An 18,753-nucleotide genomic window follows, 5' to 3' on the forward strand; every position below is an offset into this window, starting at 1 on the left:
GAATGAGTAGCACAACTTTGGAACGCCTTCAAAATTGGCGACTCTGTGATGTTTTGAAAATAGTAAAAAATTAAGGACATTTCATAAATAATGTTTATTAAACGCAAGCTTCCATTTTATTTTCCCCCATGAGGCTGGTAGATAAATATAATAATAATAATAAAAATAAAAAAACTTTAAACAACCATTTCTCATACTCATTCAAATTTTACGGATTGTTTTAAAATATATATAGTTGTATTATATAAAATATAATTTTGATTAATTATTCTTTTTATCTAAGTTCTTGATAAAGAATGAAAGAATAATTAATTGAAATAATTAATATGGTCGATGGGAAGTTAGTGTCCGAGTAGATGGAAGTCACGATAGCTCAAGTGGTAGAGCAACGGCGTATCTAGCCGAAGGTCGTGGGTTCAAATCCTGCACATGACACTGACTTTTTTTTATTTCAACTTAAAACCTTAATTAATTGAAAAGAATTTATTTGGTCAAGCAGACCACAAAACCTAATAAATGTAGTATGGTCAATTATGACGGCTAAATATGGATTAATATAAAATATATTTCTTCTATTATATATTATTATCTAAAATATATAAATAGATTTTATTGTTTATTGTTATTATTAATGTTTGTCATTGTTTCGTTATTATTTTTTAAATTTTGTTTATCTACTACTTAAATTGTTTATGACCTCGTGATTTATATTCTTTGTAAAAAGATCTTTGATCTCTATGTATAAATAAATTTTAAAAAAATATGAAATTGCTTATTTCAATACCAAAAGTTGAATATCAATGAAGTCTTTAATTCAAACTGGTTATTAGTTTATTTTGAAAGCTTTTCACTTGCATTGTAAAATCTTCAGTTTTATACTAATCTTATAATTTACATCTAATGAATTGAATGAAATAATAATATATAATAGTAAGGACAGAGAAAAATTATTTGAATACCTGAAGTCAATATAAGTTTATGGAACCCCTTTACTTGCATCGGGATGTGACTGTATTTATTGTAAAAATGGAGAGAGAGAGAGTGTGTGTGTATGTGTGTCTGATACGGAATATCGAGTACCTCACACTCACAAAAATAATCTAGGTTAAGCACAATAGCTTGCAGTATGAAAGGGTAGGGCTTGAAAGTTTCTACTCTGTATGAATGTATTTATTAGCATGAATGATGGGAATACATTGAGGTTATGAACACCCTGCTGGCTTCCCAACTGTAGGTTTGTAATACAACTACTACAACTAACTTTTTATCAGCCTTCTGATGTCACATATGTTGGATGAGTATTGGGAGGAAACCAACAAAGAAAAACTTAAATATAACTGTTATACAACTAACCTAATTGAGGGTCGATTAACTTACCTAAATGAACGTACGTAATCGGCCAGCCTTGGCATTGGATAATCTTGAATGAAATAATAATTATAATAAGATACTAGTTCACTGTTGAACTTAACACACTTTACCGTTGAGCATAATAGCTTGGGAAAAAGATAAAAGTAGGTGAGAGTGAAAAAACAATGGAAGAATTTTCAGCCTGTCATTAAAACGCTTGTGTGACCCAAAGTAGGAGCTATGAATAAATTAATTCATTAAAACATGCAATAATCAAAACAAATAAAACCAACATTTATTTCAGGATCATTAGCAAAACAAGGATATTTACACGATCTCATAATTAAACACACACACACAAAGTATTTAAAACAATTCAGTCACAATAATTTTTAAGGGTCAGTCTGGGTACAACATTCATCGACTGAAGTTCTTGGAACAGCAATTTGCATGCATACGGGATACGGATGGTCGAAACGGAAGCACTGCTACTACATCCATGACACCTGTCGACATAACATAAAATTATTTTGTTGTCTTTTTATCAGCCTTCTGATGTCACATATGTTGTATGAGGATTGGGGAGGAAGCCAACAAAGAAAAACTTAAAAATTGTCGCCAAGTTTTCAGCCTATTTAATACCTTATTCAGGACTGTAATATATAACTTAAATTAAAACAAACAACATTAAAAGAATTTTTAGCGTCTAGAGGACCTTGGAGATGAAACTATAATTTGTTGGCTTCCTCCCCGATATTCTTGCAAAAAATACATATCGATGATAGAGATGGATGTTAGGAAATGTTAGGTCAAAAATATGTCCCTCTAAGTTGGTTAGATAGAACTGCTATAGTGAGCACATACATTTCTGCTGTAAAAATAGAAACCGTGCTTGGCAAAGATTTTTTTTTTAATGACCATGCAACAGGTCGAAGAAGGCGCATCCAACTCTCCCTTCCAGAATGGATCTATCCCCCCAACCAAGACGATGTCCTGGAAGTCTTCAGAAATTTCTGCTTGGAATAGAATAATCAAACATATATGTGAGGAATATCCAGAATAGTCTTTTAAATACAGTGTCAAAAGGGTGCTAATGGCCTTTGAATAGTCAAGCTGGAGGTTTTTTTTTTTTTACATGTGTTTTTTAGTGATCGGTTGTTTAATAATTTGTCTCAATAAGTCATCAGGAGTGGTCAACCAAGACTTCAACAAATAATTTTTCTTTGTATTATTTCATTAAAAAAATATATCTGGTAGAAATGTAACGATTTTTTTACTACAAGGTAATTTTAATTTTAACTGGTAGTTTAAATATAAATTTTAAAAAGAAATATACAAACCATCCAGAATAAGCGAGCCTCCCACATAAATTGCAAACATCGACATCAAAAGCATCGCTCGATATCATCAATCTCTCGATCAGCATCATACTGCAAAATAATTTAATGGTGGTCATTTTTTAAATTCAATTTAATATTTATTTATATACATTACCTTGCGCCATAACTGATCAGGCAATCCCTTTCCATTTCTCCAACCCTGAGGCCACCTTCTCGACTTTTACCTTCTGTGGGCTGCCTCGTCAAAACAGCTCTGGGTCCTCTGCTTCTTGCGTGCATTTTATCTTGCACCATGTGTTTTAGTTTTTGATAGTAAACCTTAAAAATAAAATAAAAAATTAAGACTGATTTTAACACAAAAAATATAAATTTACGGGACTTACAGGTCCTGAGTAAATATAGGCTTCTAGCGGCTCCCCTGTTATACCAGAATAAAAAGTATCTTTTCCTTGATAATTAAATCCATGTTTTTTCAACTCTTCAGTTATATCTTCAACCTTTGCACCACCAAAAGCTATAAAATATTCTATTATAATTTGAACCGAACAATAAATTTGTAATATGGGACTGCAGTGGCTGAGTGGTTAGGATGTTGACTTATATTTATCATACTTGTGATTCTGAGTTCGAATCTCAGCAGAGCCCACTGCTTTTTAATTGATAATGGTATGAAAAATAAATTGTAAACGGTTTTTATTCTTCGTCTGTGATACTCAACAGGCTGTTGTATGTTAAGGAGGAAAAAACAGCTGTAGTCATACCCGTCCCATAGTTGAATTTTCCCTCTAACACGCCAGATTTGCCTGCTAAAAGCTCAATCAGTTTTCCGACTGTCATTCTCGATGGGAAACCATGAGGATTCATGATCATGTCTGGGCAAATCCCATAATCATTAAACGGCATGTCCTCCTGCTCCACTATCAATCCTGGAAAAAAAATCATTGAAAATAAATCACACGAGGTTGTTTTGTAGTTTTGTACCTGTGACTCCTTTCTGACCGTGCCGGCTACTGAATTTATCACCGATTTCTGGGCGTCTTGTTTGCCTCAAAAGAAGCTTGATTAAAAAAGATTCTTCACTGTTTGAAGAAACCATAACTTTTTCTACGCAACTGTCTACGGTGCCTTTATACGCCACTGGAACCTGATTTAAAACAAAAAGTAAACATTATTGAATATACAGTAATAAAAGTATAAAAATTAAAACAAAAATCACTTACATCTTTATGTTCAATATTTGCCGCAGGTTGACCCGGGGTGCCTATGGTTGTTCCTGAACCACTCATAACTGGCATAGTTTTATTGACTAAGATCTGCAAAAGAATCGAAATTATATTTTTATATTTTAAATAAAATATAAAAATTTAGATTGTTCAATTTTATTATTTCTAGGCCTTTTTCTTGAAGGTGTTTTAAAAAATTGGTTAAATGCACTACATTAAGGCAGCCATGTTAGCACTTTGCCATTGTTACATTTTATAAGTATTTTTTTAAATTGTTTTATATATCACAATAAAGAAATAAACCATTGAGAATACTAAAACATTTGACATTTGCAAAAATTAACAAAAATTAAAAATCCATAAAAAGGGGGAAAAGACAACAAAAATGAAGAAGAAAAAATACTTGTCTATCTTTGATGATTTCCCCAGGGGCTGCAATGCCATCGCCATCAAGGGCTTGATGCCTGTAAGGTGGTAACAACGTTTCCGCATCCAATAAAGGAGGCATTATTCTATCGTAAGTTTGATTTGCATATTGTTTCAATGTGCATTTCGAGTTACGATACACTAAACAACGCCCGTAGCCTAATAAACATTTAAGTTTTAATTATGTAATGATACAATAATAACGAAAAGTGGTTTTTAAAATATAAATTTTTTACCTCGATCGATAGAGGCTTTGTTTAAAATTAAAGCGTCTTCAATGTCATAACCTGAGTAACTCATCACAGCTACGATCGCATTTTGTCCGGCCGGCAGTTTGTCAAAATTTATCAATTCGAGAGCGTGACTCTTCACCATGGGCGCTTGTGGATAGACTAAGTTATACATGAGAGTGTCAATCCTGTTCTGCTGGTTGTAGCCAATCGTGCCGATGGCTTGTTTTCCCATGGCGCACTGATACGTGTTCCTCGGGCTCTGGTTGTGATGAGGGTATGGGACAAGGGCTGCACAAACACCAAGCAACGTGAAATCGGCTATTTCCAAATGGGTTGTGTTTTTATTGATTTCATTCTCGCTCAGGGCCACCATGCTGTCATTTTCTTCATTCACATCCAAATATTCGATCAGTCCTAAAATAAAACTTAATATTAACCCACAGAGGAACTGAGACACAGTTTGAAACAATCGGTGTGTTAAAAAAATATTACAGACTGTTGTACAGTGCAATAAATATATAATATCTCTAGAATTAACAATTATTATAAATATTGTTCTTATTAGACAATTAATTAAGGTTTTTAGTTGAGATGAAAAAAAGTTTATGGCACGAGAGGGATTCGAACCCACGACCTTCGGCTAGATACGCCGCTGCTCTACCACCTGATCTACTCAGACATCAACTCCCCATCTGAACCCCACCTTATGAGTTTTCCCTCCTTTTGCCATTTTTCAAGAAGAAAACTCATAAGGTGGGGTTGAGATGGGGAGTTGATGTTTGAGTGGATCGAGGTCACGATAGCTCAGATGGTAGAGCAGCTACGTACTGGCTTTTTTGTTCATTTAGGTTGGAGCTTCCGAATTGTGGTCCGCAGACTCCTCCGAGGTTAATTAAAAGTACAACGAATAAATAAAATGAAAAAACTAATAACAATAAGTGCTGAAAGTTTTTTTTAAGTTTTATTAATTCATTCTACATTTATTTTTTCACACACAAGCAAAATAGCTAAGGTAAGTGAGAAGGATGGGACTATACTGGTCAGTCGATTGGTTTCATAGGAATTTCATTGTTGATACTGGGTTCCTTCATTACCGGGGACTGCCGCTTCTGTCACACCGCGAGGTCATACCTATTCATGTGTCATTCTCATTGATCGGTTATTTACTCCCATATGGATCAGTGTCTGAAGTCTCCCATGAAGCACGCAGTTTCCCCATCACCCACATAGCCAGGAAAGCGAAGAATTGGAATTGATGCGGCGGAAGAGCAACCTTCCGATGAGGACATTACTGACAAGCCAAATGAAGAACAGAGAAGTACCTCAGCATGCTCGAATTCTACAAGTCTCCGTATAAGTTCAGGTCAAACAACCAGTAGAGATTTCTATAAAGCGTTAAGTACCACGAAAGCTACATGGAGTCGAGATTTATAGAAGCTGAAGATTTGCGTGTATGATTTGCGCGAGATCCTTCCAAGTTATATGTTCAATTAAATATACACGATTTTTTTGAAATGAAAAATTTATGTCGCAGGCGGGATTCGAACCCAAGACGTTTGGCTCAATACCGTTTACGAAAACGGCATTTGGACATACTAAACCTACAATACATTCAGGTTCGGCAAAACTGTATCGCAATTATTTCAGGTGGGTCGGCCGATCCCGTTGGGGTAAACAGGGGGAAGACAGGGCGAATTAGCCCCAGTTTCCTCGAGGACGTGGACTTTTTCAAAATTATATCGATGATATTGGTTTTTATCCACGTCCTCCAAGATATCTTACTCGCCATGTTATCACAGAAACTAGTTTAACTGAGCTGATGCATGATAAAAGTTCTAGATCATATTGGATTTGTTCCACAACAGTCTACAGACAAAATCGGCGATTTTTCTATAAACAGTTGTGCCATTTTGTCTACGAGTGTGTACTAGCCTTTACATTTCCAGGAAGTCATAGAGAATTTTTTTTTATTAAGACTATCAATTTTTGCTTTATTCAAACATAATTGTGTATATTAATTTAATATTTTTTTCAAGTTCTAGTGCTTCAAAGGTCAACTATACTTGTATGACTATTCAAACTATTCAAATTATATTGAAACAAAATACTAACCATCATTAAGAAAATCTTGAAAATTTCTTATTCCAGCTTTCAACTGATCAATATGTTCCTGTTTGACCAGTGGCTGCATATTTTCTACAATGATATAAGGCCTAAAAATAAATTTATTTTTGTTTAATAAATAAAATTCATTTGAGACCAATTGTACAATTTGGCCTGTTCTTACCGACACAATCTGCCCCCATCTGTACTTATGTAAACCGTTTTATGGTTGTGATTCGGATAGATTGAAACGAAACCATTGATTCGACCACACCTTCTTAAAAGCCGAAATATCTTAATAAAGCGCCTGTAGTTTCCTGTTATACCTAAAATATTTCCTGCAAAACAAAAATTATTTCTATAGAAAATTAGACTATTGCGTATATATTTAGTTATATTATTAAATACCGTTAATTATAACTGCATAAGTATGAGGCAAATGAATTTCTTCTCCATTCAACAGGCCAATGCCTTCGACACCTATATTGTGAGCAATTTGGATAATCGGTTCTTCTTCTACCTCAGTTGTTATATGAGTCATCAAAGCTAAATTTTTCACTAAACCACAAGCCTAAAATGTTAATTAAAAAAACAAAAAGAAATTAAACTAAAATATACGATTTTATATAAATATTTACACATACTTCTCCTTCAGGAGTATCTGAGGGGCAGAGCATGCCCCATTGTGAAGGCTGCAAAGATCTCGGGCCGGATACCTTTCTAGATTTTTCAAACTGCGAATTTACTCTTGTCATCATGCCAAGTGCTGAAATGTACGAAAGACGAGAAAGAACTTGTGTCACTCCGTATCTTTCCATTTTGAACCGTTTAATAGTCCAATTGCCCTTAATCAAAAATAGTGTGTTTCAGTGTTCAACAAAGTTTTAAAAAATTTTATACAACAAATATTTTTCTTACTGTTAAAATAGCAAAAACTAATGCATTAGTTATCAAATCTTGTCTCATGTGCTTTACGATATCAAATTGGGCTGCTTTTATTTTTGGTATATTCTTATCAGCGATGGTTTTTAACTGAAAGAAAATTGTTTAATCATTTTAAAAAATTCTTGATAGAAATTATCGATGAAATACCTCAGCGTTGAATCGTTTGAAAGCATCTTCGAACATTAGTGACAAAAGTGAGCCTGCAAGTTCCAACCTTTTGTTACCGTAGTAATCTTTGTCATCAATTAAATTTCGGTTCGATTCTGCTAGAATGACCCTTCGGACCATGAGTGCCATGTATACAGCCTTCTGTTTAAAACTGAAATTTTGAACCTAAAAGAAAAAAGTTTTTCTTGTTCTTAATTTGACTTTAAGCAGCATATAAAATTACATTTTAATGGATGTTCAATATGAATTGGGAATAAAATGTTAAGGAAGAACAAAAAGGTTATGCAGTTTGTGAAAATTCCCATCACATAAAATTACTTAAATAAAAGAAAAACGTGTCAAATTATACTTACAGGTACATGAGCAAGGATAAATTGAGTTAGGAGATCTCTCGCTTCATCAACAGGGTTTTTAGGTTTGCCAGAAGGACTTAGAAAACGTTTCTGCTTTGTTCTTTTCCCAATGTAACTTTAAAAAAAAAAATTAAATAAATATAAAAACTATAAAAACAAACATTAAATGTAGTAAGTATAAATAGTAAAGAAGTTCCTATTAAGCAAGGATGTCTTCACATCAAATTACTGATTTGGTGTCATGGGCGAGTTTGTATAAAATACTTTTTTTTCTTTCAAATAATTCTCATAGAAAAGGCCAATGCCAAGAATTTCATCTAGAATTGCTAACCTGACAAACTGGCACTGTGCATGCTAACAATTTTGACACAGCAGTCCCTCGATTTAGATATATGTATACATGTTGTTATTCCGAACTACTAAAGGAAGGGAAGCTTTATTTATGCTCATGCGGGAAGTGGGGAAAAAAAGTCTTTCAAAATCTAAATTTCCACTCGCATTTTTAATTTGAAACCTTTCTGAACAAATTTGGTTCTGTATCTGTATATCTTTCTGTGGTTCATTGTACTTGCAAAACTCTGAAACCATGAGACCAATTGTTTTTAAATATTCAGACATTGTGCTGGTTGGTTTGTTGATGGTCTCTCATGAATTTCCTACGGTTTTCCTGATCAACAGTATCATCTGCACATGCACAAATCCCAAATACAGCTTATCTCCAAAACCACTACATTTATTTTGATCAAATTTGCAAGGATTATGCCAGTCAGTTTCCAGATAGTCCCCAATGAATTTCATCACGATCATATCAACAGTAATGCCTGAGCATGTGCAAAAGTAAAATCGCATACACTCTATGTCTATGAAACCATTACGCAGGTTGCTTTCTAGATGATCCCCTATGAATTTATACGAAACGAATTAACATGCACAGAATGTGAGGAAGCTATGCTGCCCATCCACTTGACAGAAGTTTAATTTTGACTAAATACATCATCAAAATGGGGGAGGGGGTAGTAAAAATCTCTTGAAATGGTCAAAATTCCTACACTCATGAAACAACTTGACAGACCCCCATCTTGGAGTGGCAAAAAATGATCTGGACCATAACTTACAAATTGCTGAGGCTGGAACTTGACATTTTACAAAGAGGAAATAAAGTAAATGGTTAATTCAAGGTGACCATTTCCATAATTATGAGTATAAAAAAATGTATAATATAAATTTAAATTGTTTTAATGTTTTCATTAATACATTTAAAAAATAGTACTGTAACGTAGAATTTATTTCTATTACTTGTTGTGCTTGTTATATAACTGGATATTAAAAAACAATCAAGGATAAAGCCAATAGGCTAGTTTTTTGCTTTAATCTAAGTTTCAAAGTCTCAATGAAAGGGATTATTCTGTAAATTATATATTCCTAGAAAACTTGACGAAGAAACTGAAATTTTATTTTCAAATGCATTATCAAAATTATAAAATTGAGCCCTGAAACTAATATCAGAGCATGTTGTATATTTAATTTTTATTAACAATACATATTAATTTTTTCTCAGAATGAAAAATTGAACTATTAATAAATTACAATTAATTGGTCAAGTGGACCACTAAATTAGTGAATTTAACTATTAATAAAATTGCATTTTTTCATTTAATAAACCTTTGTTTAATAGTAATACCTTAGCGCTTGTTCTTGCGTAAAAACTCCAGCGGTGTAACATTCTTCAAGCGAGGGTGCAAATTTAAGTAGAATATCCTGTTCTATTCCTATCATTTGCATTATGTGCTGATCAGAGCAGAATCCCATGCCTTTGAAAATAATCGTAATTGGGATTTCCTGTCACATTGAAATTCAAGTTATTTAAAAATTCAAACTTGAACGGTCTAATAGATTATATTTACGTCTTGAAGAGAATTGTGTTTTAAATAATATTTTCCTCTTTTCACAATAACTAAAGTCCTTGATTTTTTGTCATGAGTGCTACTAGTGACCTGGCAGCATACACTGCCATTTCTATCCTCTTCAATTATCATTCTATTCCTTGATAATTGTTCTTGGATCAAAATGACCTAAAAGTATAAAATTTTGTTTAAAATTTAATGTATTTATGAAGTGTTTAAAGTTTTACCTTTTCGGTTCCTCTGACGATGAAATAACCGCCTGGATCATGCGGGCACTCGTTCATTTTTGAAAGCTCGTATTCCGATTTATTCGATAAGACACAGTTTGAACTTCGCAGCATAATCGGCATTCTGGAAAAATAAAACTTGCAGATTCTGATTGTACATTAAATAAAAGCCTATTCACCTTCCGATGATAAGATTGCTCCTCGAGACTCTTGTGCTACCTCTTGTGTATTCAATATCTACAGTGATCGGGGCGGAATACGTCAGATCCCTGAGGCGACACTCGTGCGGTGTTGTTGACCTTGTTATATTGAAGCCCTCTTCAATGTCAGGCATTCCAACATAAATGTTCATATATCTAAACATAAAAAAATATTTTAAAAAATAAATGAACTCTAGAAATGCGTGTAAGGTGATTGTTTTAAAAATTACTTTAAATAAAACATGGGGTCTGCATCACTCAATACTTTCTCGTTCGCCTTCACAATCTTTTTAATTTCAACGCCAATGAAATAATTGAACGAATCAATGTGTTGTCGTACAAGTCCTTTAACGTTTAAAAATGCAGGGACTAGCTTCCATTTATCCTGGGAACAATAAACAATAAAAAACATTTAAAACATAACCATTATAATTTTGAGCAGCTCAGTTGTAATGCAGCTTAGCTTTCAATGCATTTATTCTTATAATATAAATTTTAATTTGATGAAAAGAATTTAAAAGAAATCATATTTGTATAGACAATTTGCCTTTAGACACGAGGGTTTGCCATGTCTATTTTTAAATATTATGTAGTTAACGATACGAATTCAACATTTCTTAACATTGGCATCTTATAATATTTTAAAACAATTACAAGAGGCAACATAACAAACAACATAGCTCCTGCAATTTGGTCATTTCTGAACAGTGTGGAAAAAGAAATCTTACAATAATGTTTTTGCAACACTCTCTTAGTTAAAAACATGAATAATTAAAGTACAGAGTTGCAGGGTTGATTTTTAGTTTTCGGCCACTCAAATATTTTAAAACTAAACTAAAAAGTCTCAAATGTTAAAATAAAAACTGAGTGTGAGTAATACAATATTAAGTTCGTTTTACTGGAATTAGCAGTAAGAAGTTACAGCTTGGTCATTTTTGTTGCATATCCTTGCAATGTTTTACTCTGTCAGACACGTTCTGCTTTTCACCATCACCCAAAAAAATTATTTTGTTTCAATATATGCTTCAGACGTTTGAAAAGGCTATATTGTAAAATTTCTTTTTGACACTAATCAAATAAATAAAGCCGAAAGGAGTCTGACATATCAAAACAGTGAGTATATGCAGACCAATTTGAAATGATCAAGCTACCAGTTCATCATCCATAGACCTCAGGAAATATCAAAATTTAACAAGTAGAGAGTTTGCCTGTGAGTCTGGTATCGTAATATATTGAATAGTATAATGTGAAAGCAACTCTTTTAACAAGATTTAAAAAAACTGTGTACAATCTGGTGAATTGTCAGTAAAGGTACTTCCACATGAACCAAGGTAACCTAAGGAAGAATACGCTGTCCTGTTTTTCTTTTAATTGCCAATCTATGTATAATAATTGTGTAAGACAGTGATTTACTCTCAGCTATGTGGAAAGCTTCTTGGTCACCCCTTATAGGCACGATTCTGAAAAACGAGCATTGCTAAGTATACAGAGACTTCAAACTCGGATGCGACCCCTGTGGATTCACTTTGACAAAGCCTTAGCGCTGGTATACGAGCTGGAAAACAGGCCCATGCCTCCGTGAATCATCTCACTCGATATGATCTTGGGTAATGGCCAGGTCACCACACCTCTGCCACGCTGAGTTCCTAGAACTCAGATCAGAGTACGCCTCGTTTTTATGGATGGGTCTAAGATTGGTGACGGTGTATTTTATGCCACGTAGAGAGGCTCATACACTTCATAGATGCTCCTACGAAGCTACAGTGTATACATGGTAGAGTTGTATGCAATCTGGTTTATGCTCGGGGTGATTCGAGATGAAGGAGCAGTAACTTATCGTGTGAGCGGTTTCAGCTGTGACATATTCTCACTGGGCATTAACATTTCTAATTTGTTGAAGTTGTTGCTTGAACTCAACAGCGTAGAATGTTGATTAAAGAGTACATTCGAAACAATAAGAGATCTTCCTGGAAGAAGGCGACCTGATCCATGCCGTTTTGAGAAACCTCCCGTATCTTCATAGCGATGGGAGACCCTTCTGACTTGTTCTGGGACTGTTAAACACCCTGGCCACATACGCTTGACTTCTTCCATCTTCCAACAATTCTAGCTGAATTTGAATCACTTAAAACTATCACTCAACCAAATTTGAAAATTAAAACTGGTACAAATCAAACCACCGGCCAAGAAAGAAGTTTCAGAAGAAAGCCAACAAAGAATAGATTGACTATTCAACAATTTATTTACAAAATCTAAGTGGAATATTTTATCTGCATCTTATTTGCCTCTAGTCCTTTAAAACAGACCAAATATTATTGCAATATAATCAATGTCTAAGAGATAATTAAGAATATTTAGGGTAGCCACTTTTTTTGCTTCACAGTGTATGTTTTTTGAACTATACAGTAAAAATAACTCACTTCAATCGGTTTAACAGGATAAACGAAGTCTTTGCCACGGTGTGTACCACCGCCTTTTCCCGAATCGCCCATTATTTCTTTAAAAAATATTTTATTTTGACCGGGCCAGTTCACACCAGTTCACATGTCACCATGTTTTGAACTTGAAAAACATCAGTGAGCAACAGGTTTAGGTTACAAATCATCATAACAATGATGATAACCTTAAGAATAAAAAAATAAATATATATTTTTTAATTGAATATGCTGTAATATCATAAAATTAAAATATATGTATATTAAGAATATTTAATTCAAAAAGTTATTGATCAGTTCGAAAGTAAAAAAAAAACAGTATGTATATCTCTTGAATATTCTCTACTCTCTAGAACAATACGTAAGCAAAACTGGGAGGTTTCAATTTGACAAATCAACCCTCGTGTAAAATAATTGTTGAAAATATTTTAAAAACCAATTTTATTTGTATATAAAACCAAAAGTAAATAAAACCAAATAAAATAATAATTGGTATTCGCTACTGCATTTCATAGACAGCTTAAAAAAGATAATCAATGTAAGATTCTTTTTTAATACAAATTTACAATTGTTTTTAATCTTTGGTTTTATTATTACAGATGGTAGTCGAAGGAAGCCTGACCCCTGAAGAAAAGCATCGCCTTATTTGCAGAAACCTCCAGGAAGTCTTGGGTGATGACAAGTTGAAGGAAACCCTCAAAGAGAGAGACGTTAAGGTCTACTGGGGCACTGCGACCACTGGAAAGCCACACATAGCTTACTTCGTGCCCATGTCGAAGATCGGTGACTTTCTTAAAGCTGGCTGTGAGGTTCGTTCATTTGAAAAACTCATTAAGGCATCTTGATCTGTAGCAATAGTGTTTTTAAAGGTGACTATTCTATTTGCCGATCTTCATGCTTGTCTCGATAACATGAAGGCACCTTGGGAAGTCGTCGCTTTGAGAACGGAGTATTATGAGCATTGCATTAAAGCGATGTTGACATCCATTGGTGTTCCACTTGATAAGTTGAAGTTCGTCCGTGGTACTGAGTACCAGCTATCAAAGTAATAATTTTAGCCATATATGTGCATAATATGACAATGATCGACTTTCCTTCAACAGGGAATATACGTTGGATGTCTACCGGCTGAGTTCAGTTATTACAGAACATGACGCAAAGAAGGCAGGAGCTGAGGTTGTCAAACAAGTTGATCATCCTCTCCTTTCTGGATTACTTTACCCAGGTTGGATCTATAATTGTGATTGTATTCAGTAGATACTAGGTTAACGTCATCTCAGTTTATGTTATTTCATTATTAGCTGAAGGTCATGGGTTCGAATCCCCCTAGTGATACTAACTTTTTCATTTCAACCAAGACCTTACATTAAAAAAAAAATAATAATAATAATAATTGAAAGAAGTAATTTGGTCAATCAGACCACTAAACATAATGGAGTTATTTCATTGTTTTTTTTTTTTTTTTAAATTTTACAACACAATGTTCATTTATTTATTTGAATTCTTGATTCATTTTATTTATTTTAAAGGTACAAATAGGGCCCCTTGCATGTACATATATTAGAAATAAATTTAGTTTTATAAACATAGTAAAATAATAATAACAGCAATAGTAATAAAAGTCTCAAAGCTATCAAAAATAAATTCCTGGTTGTACCATACATTTTTTAAATTCACAAATACCTCTATGAAATCAAAACACTTAACAAACATATATTTTTTTGGGTTTCTGGTCATGTTGGAATTTCTGGAAATGAAAGAGCTGATCAATAGGCATGGAATGCTGAAAACCATCCACAAAGAACAGATCAATTTCCTCTCCGCCCAGATGATATAGTCGTTTATGTTAAAAACATTATCAAACGAACGAAAGTGGGCGGCCAGGTGGAAAATATGAAAGAAATTAAGCCAGTTGTACATAAATGGCCAACTGAGGAACTTGAGAGAAAAGAACTTGTGATTCTCTCTAGACTGCGAATAGGTCACATCAGGCTAATCCATAATAGGCTTTTAATATGCAACAACCTTCCAACTTGTCCTCAATGTATGCGAAGTGGAAAATGTATCATTCTGACAGTAAAATATATTTTGGTCGAATGTCGCACTTGCAACCCTTTAGGCATAGGCTCAATGTTTTGAGCGATTTAAAAGAGTTTTTAAGTCCCCTGTGTTTGTTTCGAAGAGCACTTTTCAGCTTTCTTAAATTTATTGGAATTTATAATGATATTTAGGCCTTTTCCGAAATCATTATACGTTTCAATGTTTGTCTGCTAGTGTCTGAATGAGAGTTCTGCGTGCAAGATTTCTTCCTTTTAACAGGAATTTTTGAGGTTGTTGGAGCAGAAAAATGAAAAAAAAAATTGCAGGGTAATAACTACAATGTCCAAAATTGCAATTTAATAAGGAAAGATTTTTTTAGAAATTTTTCCAATGTTTCGGTGACATTTCTTTAAGTTTCATAATTTAAACAACCAAGAAGAAATATATGTTTAAATGGTATATTATCAACTATTTCAAAACTGTATTTTAAACTTTTATTGCAGGTTTTTTAAAATAAACTTTGTTATAATTTGTTTTATTTTTATAATCTGAAACCAATCATGTACCTTCATTTGTTTTCATTCATTTATTTTATTTATTTTTTTAAATATTATTATTAGCACTTTATGTTATGATTGAATAATTAATTGGATGTGGTCGGAGGTTAAAAATTTTACACAGTTCATTGATTTCCTGTAGAAATTTATTGACCTTTTTTTATGTTACTTTAAATTGCAATTTATTTTGTTAGGCTTGCAAGCCCTCGATGAGGAATATTTACATGTTGATGCTCAATTTGGAGGAATTGATCAAAGGAAAATCTTCACCTTTTCCGAGAAATACCTTCCGCAGCTAGGTTATGCTAAAAGAATTCACCTCATGAACCCCATGGGTATTTATTTTGTTGTATTCAATTTTATGAATAAAGTTTTTTTTTAAGAAATGTATTTTGCATAGTTCCTGGCCTTGCTGGTGGAAAAATGTCTTCTTCTGAAGAAGATAGCAAGATTGATCTTATCGACTCACCGTCAAACGTTAAAAAAAAACTGAAAAAGGCTTTCTGTGAGCCTGGAAATGTGGCGGACAATGGAGTACTAGCGTTTGCTAAACATGTTGTTTTTAGTGTTTTAAAACCTGGAGAAAGTGAGTTTTTGTATTTTAAATAAACTCTATAACTAGCTAATTTTTTTCTTTCCCTTTAGAGTTTTTAGTTGAAAGGAATGAAGAACATGGTGGAAATTTAGAGTTCAGCAACTACGAAGAGCTTGAATCTTCCTTCGCTGCGGAAAAACTTCACCCTGGTGATTTGAAGGCTTCGATTGAATTTTATATTAATAGACTTTTACATCCGATACGTCAAGTTTTTGAAAAGCCTGAGCTTAAAACCCTTGCAGCAAAAGCATATGCACCTCCAAAAAGTAAGCATTTTTGATAATATTGGTTTTTATTTCATTGAATTTTTGTTTGTTTCGTTTTAGAAACTGCACCTAGTGATGATGAAGTAAGTCCTTATCGACTGGACATCCGAGTAGGGAAAGTTGTTGAAGTCACACAGCATCCGGACGCAGACGCTCTCTATGTTGAAAAAATAGATCTTGGTAAAATATAATATTATTTACACTGTAAGGTTTGTATTAATATTTTTCCCTAAGGTGAAGGTGAATCAAGGACTATTGTCAGTGGATTAGTACAATATGTTCCTAAAGATGAGTTGTTAAACAAAAATGTTGTCGTTTTATGTAATTTGAAACCTGCTAAAATGAGGGGTGTTTTGTCAGCTGGGATGGTTCTGTGTGCTTCGCAGTAAGATATTAAATTTAAACAGTTAATTTTTACAAACACTAATTTTTACTTTTTTTTACAGAGAAGCTGATGGTAAGAAAGAAGTAGAACTGCTCATACCTCCTGAAGGTTCAAATCCAGGTGATCGTGTGTTTGTAGACAACTATGAAAATGGTAGTCCTGATGAAGTGTTAAATCCTAAGAAAAAAGTTTGGGATAAACTTCAAGTAATAAATTTAAATTATGATTACTTTTTGCTTTGTTTTAACGCTTTATTTTCTTGTTTTCGAAGATTGATTTGAAGACTTCAACGACATGCGAGGCTATTTGGCAAGGCAACAACCTTTTGACATCTAAGGGAAAAGTACTGTGCAAGTCCTTGAAGAACGCACCGATTAAATAAAATATTAATTATTTATTATGCTTTTTTTCATTATTGAGATTAAACAAATATGTTTTATATATATTTTTATTGCAATTTTTTTTAAATTTCACTAATTACCAAAATCACCTGTTGAAATAATTTAAGCAACTCAAGATTCTTAATTAATAGTAGCAATATACAATTAAATAAACTTTGCTGCTCTAATCATATAATCGTTGTAGACAATATCCCAGTGTAAGAAATCTTCAATTGTATCTTTGTAGGTCCTTGTGAAAGCAACAATCAAAAAATTGATAAAATAGGATTAGGTCTCTGTTCAAACTGTCCAAATCTTCAAGAAATTGTATATGTTTGGGAAACAATGTTGCTGTTTTCATGAAACGCGGCCTTTATTCTGCCCAAGGAAAACTATGTTGATTGCCTCTAATTTAACTATTTTTAAGCATCAGTCATTCAGAATAGTTGATATTCCTGCAGCACTGAATAAGTAAAAAATAAGCTAAGCGTCAATAGGTATGTATTTAATTCTGACTTCGACCTACATAATCTTAAGAATTGCTTTGGTTCTAAATGAGTGCAAGCCATGACACCTTTCGGTCTAGTCCATGAGGTTTAACAGTACAGTATACTTTAAATTCACTAATTTTGTGGTCCGCTTGACCAATTAAATCATTACAATTAATTAAGGTTTTTAGTTGAGATGAAAAAAAGTCAATGGCACGAGCGGGATTCGAACCCACGATCTTCGGCTAGATACGCTGCTGCTTTGCCACTTGAGATATCATGACCTCGATCCATTCGGATATCAAATTCCTATCTCAACCCCACCTTATGAGTTTTCCCTCCTTTTTGCCATTTTTCAAATGTCATGTAATCTGTTTGGGTTCTCGAATTGGATTGAAAAATGGCAAAAAGGAGGGAAAACTCATAAGGTGGGGTTGAGATAGGAAGTTGATGTTCGAGTGGATCGAGGTCACGATTGCTCAAGTGGCACAGCAGCGGCGTATCTAGCCGAAGATCGTGGGTTCGAATCCCGCTCGTGCCATTGACTTTTTTTCATCTCAACTAAAAACCTTAATTAATAGTACAGTATACATTGAGCTTTGGATATTAATGTATAAGATTTTTGCTCTCAAAAACAATAAAAGACCCTGACACTTGCTGTTTTATTTTAGCATTGATGCTTGAAACAATTTTCTAGTGACTACATGGGACCAAGGCATAACATCCTTAATTATTAGTAAGTTGTTGCCTAGATGCTAGCTAAGTATGTTTCCCACTGTGACACTGGTTCTCCATACTTCCTAGCAAAGTTGTGCTTTTCCTTGTCAACTTAAAAGTAGTGAATGCTTGTGAACCATCCTGACTCAAGAACACTGCAGGGATACACCAAAACCACTCTACAGCACCCTGATGGGCTTTCTTCGGGTCCTGCTGCTTCCGAACAGAAACTTTTATTTCATAGGCTTCACTATGAAAAGTAATATTTTTTTTATGTATCCACAACTTCCTCTTAGCTAATTACCAATGTTTGGCTTAAGACGTATTGTGGTGTAAGTACGCTATTTATTCTACGAGCATTAAATTATGGCAACTTCAGATGTATTATATGTACATGGTCATGGAAAAATATGGTGTA

At 33.6% G+C, this 18,753-nt stretch overlaps 2 protein-coding genes across 2 annotated transcripts; one reads left to right on the forward strand and one right to left on the reverse strand.

Moving 5' to 3' along the window:
- Positions 1-1,620: 1,620 nt before the first annotated feature.
- On the reverse strand, positions 1,621-13,053 carry LOC106662872 (DNA-directed RNA polymerase III subunit RPC2). Its single transcript, XM_014387296.2, has 22 exons — positions 12,893-13,053; positions 10,703-10,857; positions 10,452-10,628; positions 10,273-10,396; positions 10,046-10,213; positions 9,823-9,980; positions 8,142-8,256; positions 7,768-7,953; positions 7,594-7,707; positions 7,320-7,520; positions 7,084-7,246; positions 6,860-7,013; positions 6,685-6,785; positions 4,576-4,986; positions 4,317-4,498; positions 3,911-4,003; positions 3,672-3,834; positions 3,452-3,616; positions 3,074-3,204; positions 2,845-3,008; positions 2,691-2,780; positions 1,621-1,856 (listed from the first exon to the last, which is right to left on the reverse strand). The coding sequence occupies exons 1-22, from the start codon at positions 12,962-12,964 to the stop codon at positions 1,727-1,729; spliced, it is 3,417 nt and encodes a 1,138-aa protein (XP_014242782.1). The 5' UTR covers positions 12,965-13,053; the 3' UTR covers positions 1,621-1,726.
- A 217-nt stretch (positions 13,054-13,270) lies between these two features.
- Positions 13,271-17,195, forward strand: LOC106662911 (tyrosine--tRNA ligase, cytoplasmic). Its single transcript, XM_014387358.2, has 11 exons — positions 13,271-13,445; positions 13,507-13,716; positions 13,777-13,952; positions 14,011-14,132; positions 15,699-15,839; positions 15,905-16,090; positions 16,150-16,365; positions 16,426-16,545; positions 16,600-16,750; positions 16,812-16,956; positions 17,022-17,195. Exons 2-11 carry the CDS (start codon positions 13,507-13,509, stop codon positions 17,130-17,132), a joined length of 1,578 nt encoding a protein of 525 aa, XP_014242844.1. The 5' UTR covers positions 13,271-13,445; the 3' UTR covers positions 17,133-17,195.
- Positions 17,196-18,753: the final 1,558 nt, after the last annotated feature.

This window comes from Cimex lectularius, unplaced genomic scaffold (genome assembly GCF_000648675.2).
Source record: "Cimex lectularius strain Harlan isolate CLEC.00 unplaced genomic scaffold, Clec_2.1 scaffold84, whole genome shotgun sequence".
Classification (NCBI taxonomy): domain Eukaryota; kingdom Metazoa; phylum Arthropoda; class Insecta; order Hemiptera; family Cimicidae; genus Cimex; species Cimex lectularius.

Bases quoted from the DNA above. Each gene is read 5' to 3' on its own strand.
- LOC106662911 (XM_014387358.2), top strand. From the start codon at position 13,507: ATGGTAGTCGAAGGAAGCCTGACCCCTGAAGAAAAGCATCGCCTTATT. The intron at 13,717-13,776 runs GTTCGTTCATTT...GTGTTTTTAAAG, and splicing joins TTCTTAAAGCTGGCTGTGAG to GTGACTATTCTATTTGCCGA. The intron at 16,546-16,599 runs GTAAAATATAAT...TTTTTCCCTAAG, and splicing joins TGTTGAAAAAATAGATCTTG to GTGAAGGTGAATCAAGGACT.
- LOC106662872 (XM_014387296.2), bottom strand. From the start codon at position 12,964: ATGGGCGATTCGGGAAAAGGCGGTGGTACACACCGTGGCAAAGACTTC. The intron at 8,257-9,822 runs GTATTACTATTA...TTTTTTTTAAAG, and splicing joins ACGCAAGAACAAGCGCTAAG to TTACATTGGGAAAAGAACAA. The intron at 4,987-6,684 runs GTTAGTATTTTG...GTTTTATTTTAG, and splicing joins TCAAGATTTTCTTAATGATG to GACTGATCGAATATTTGGAT.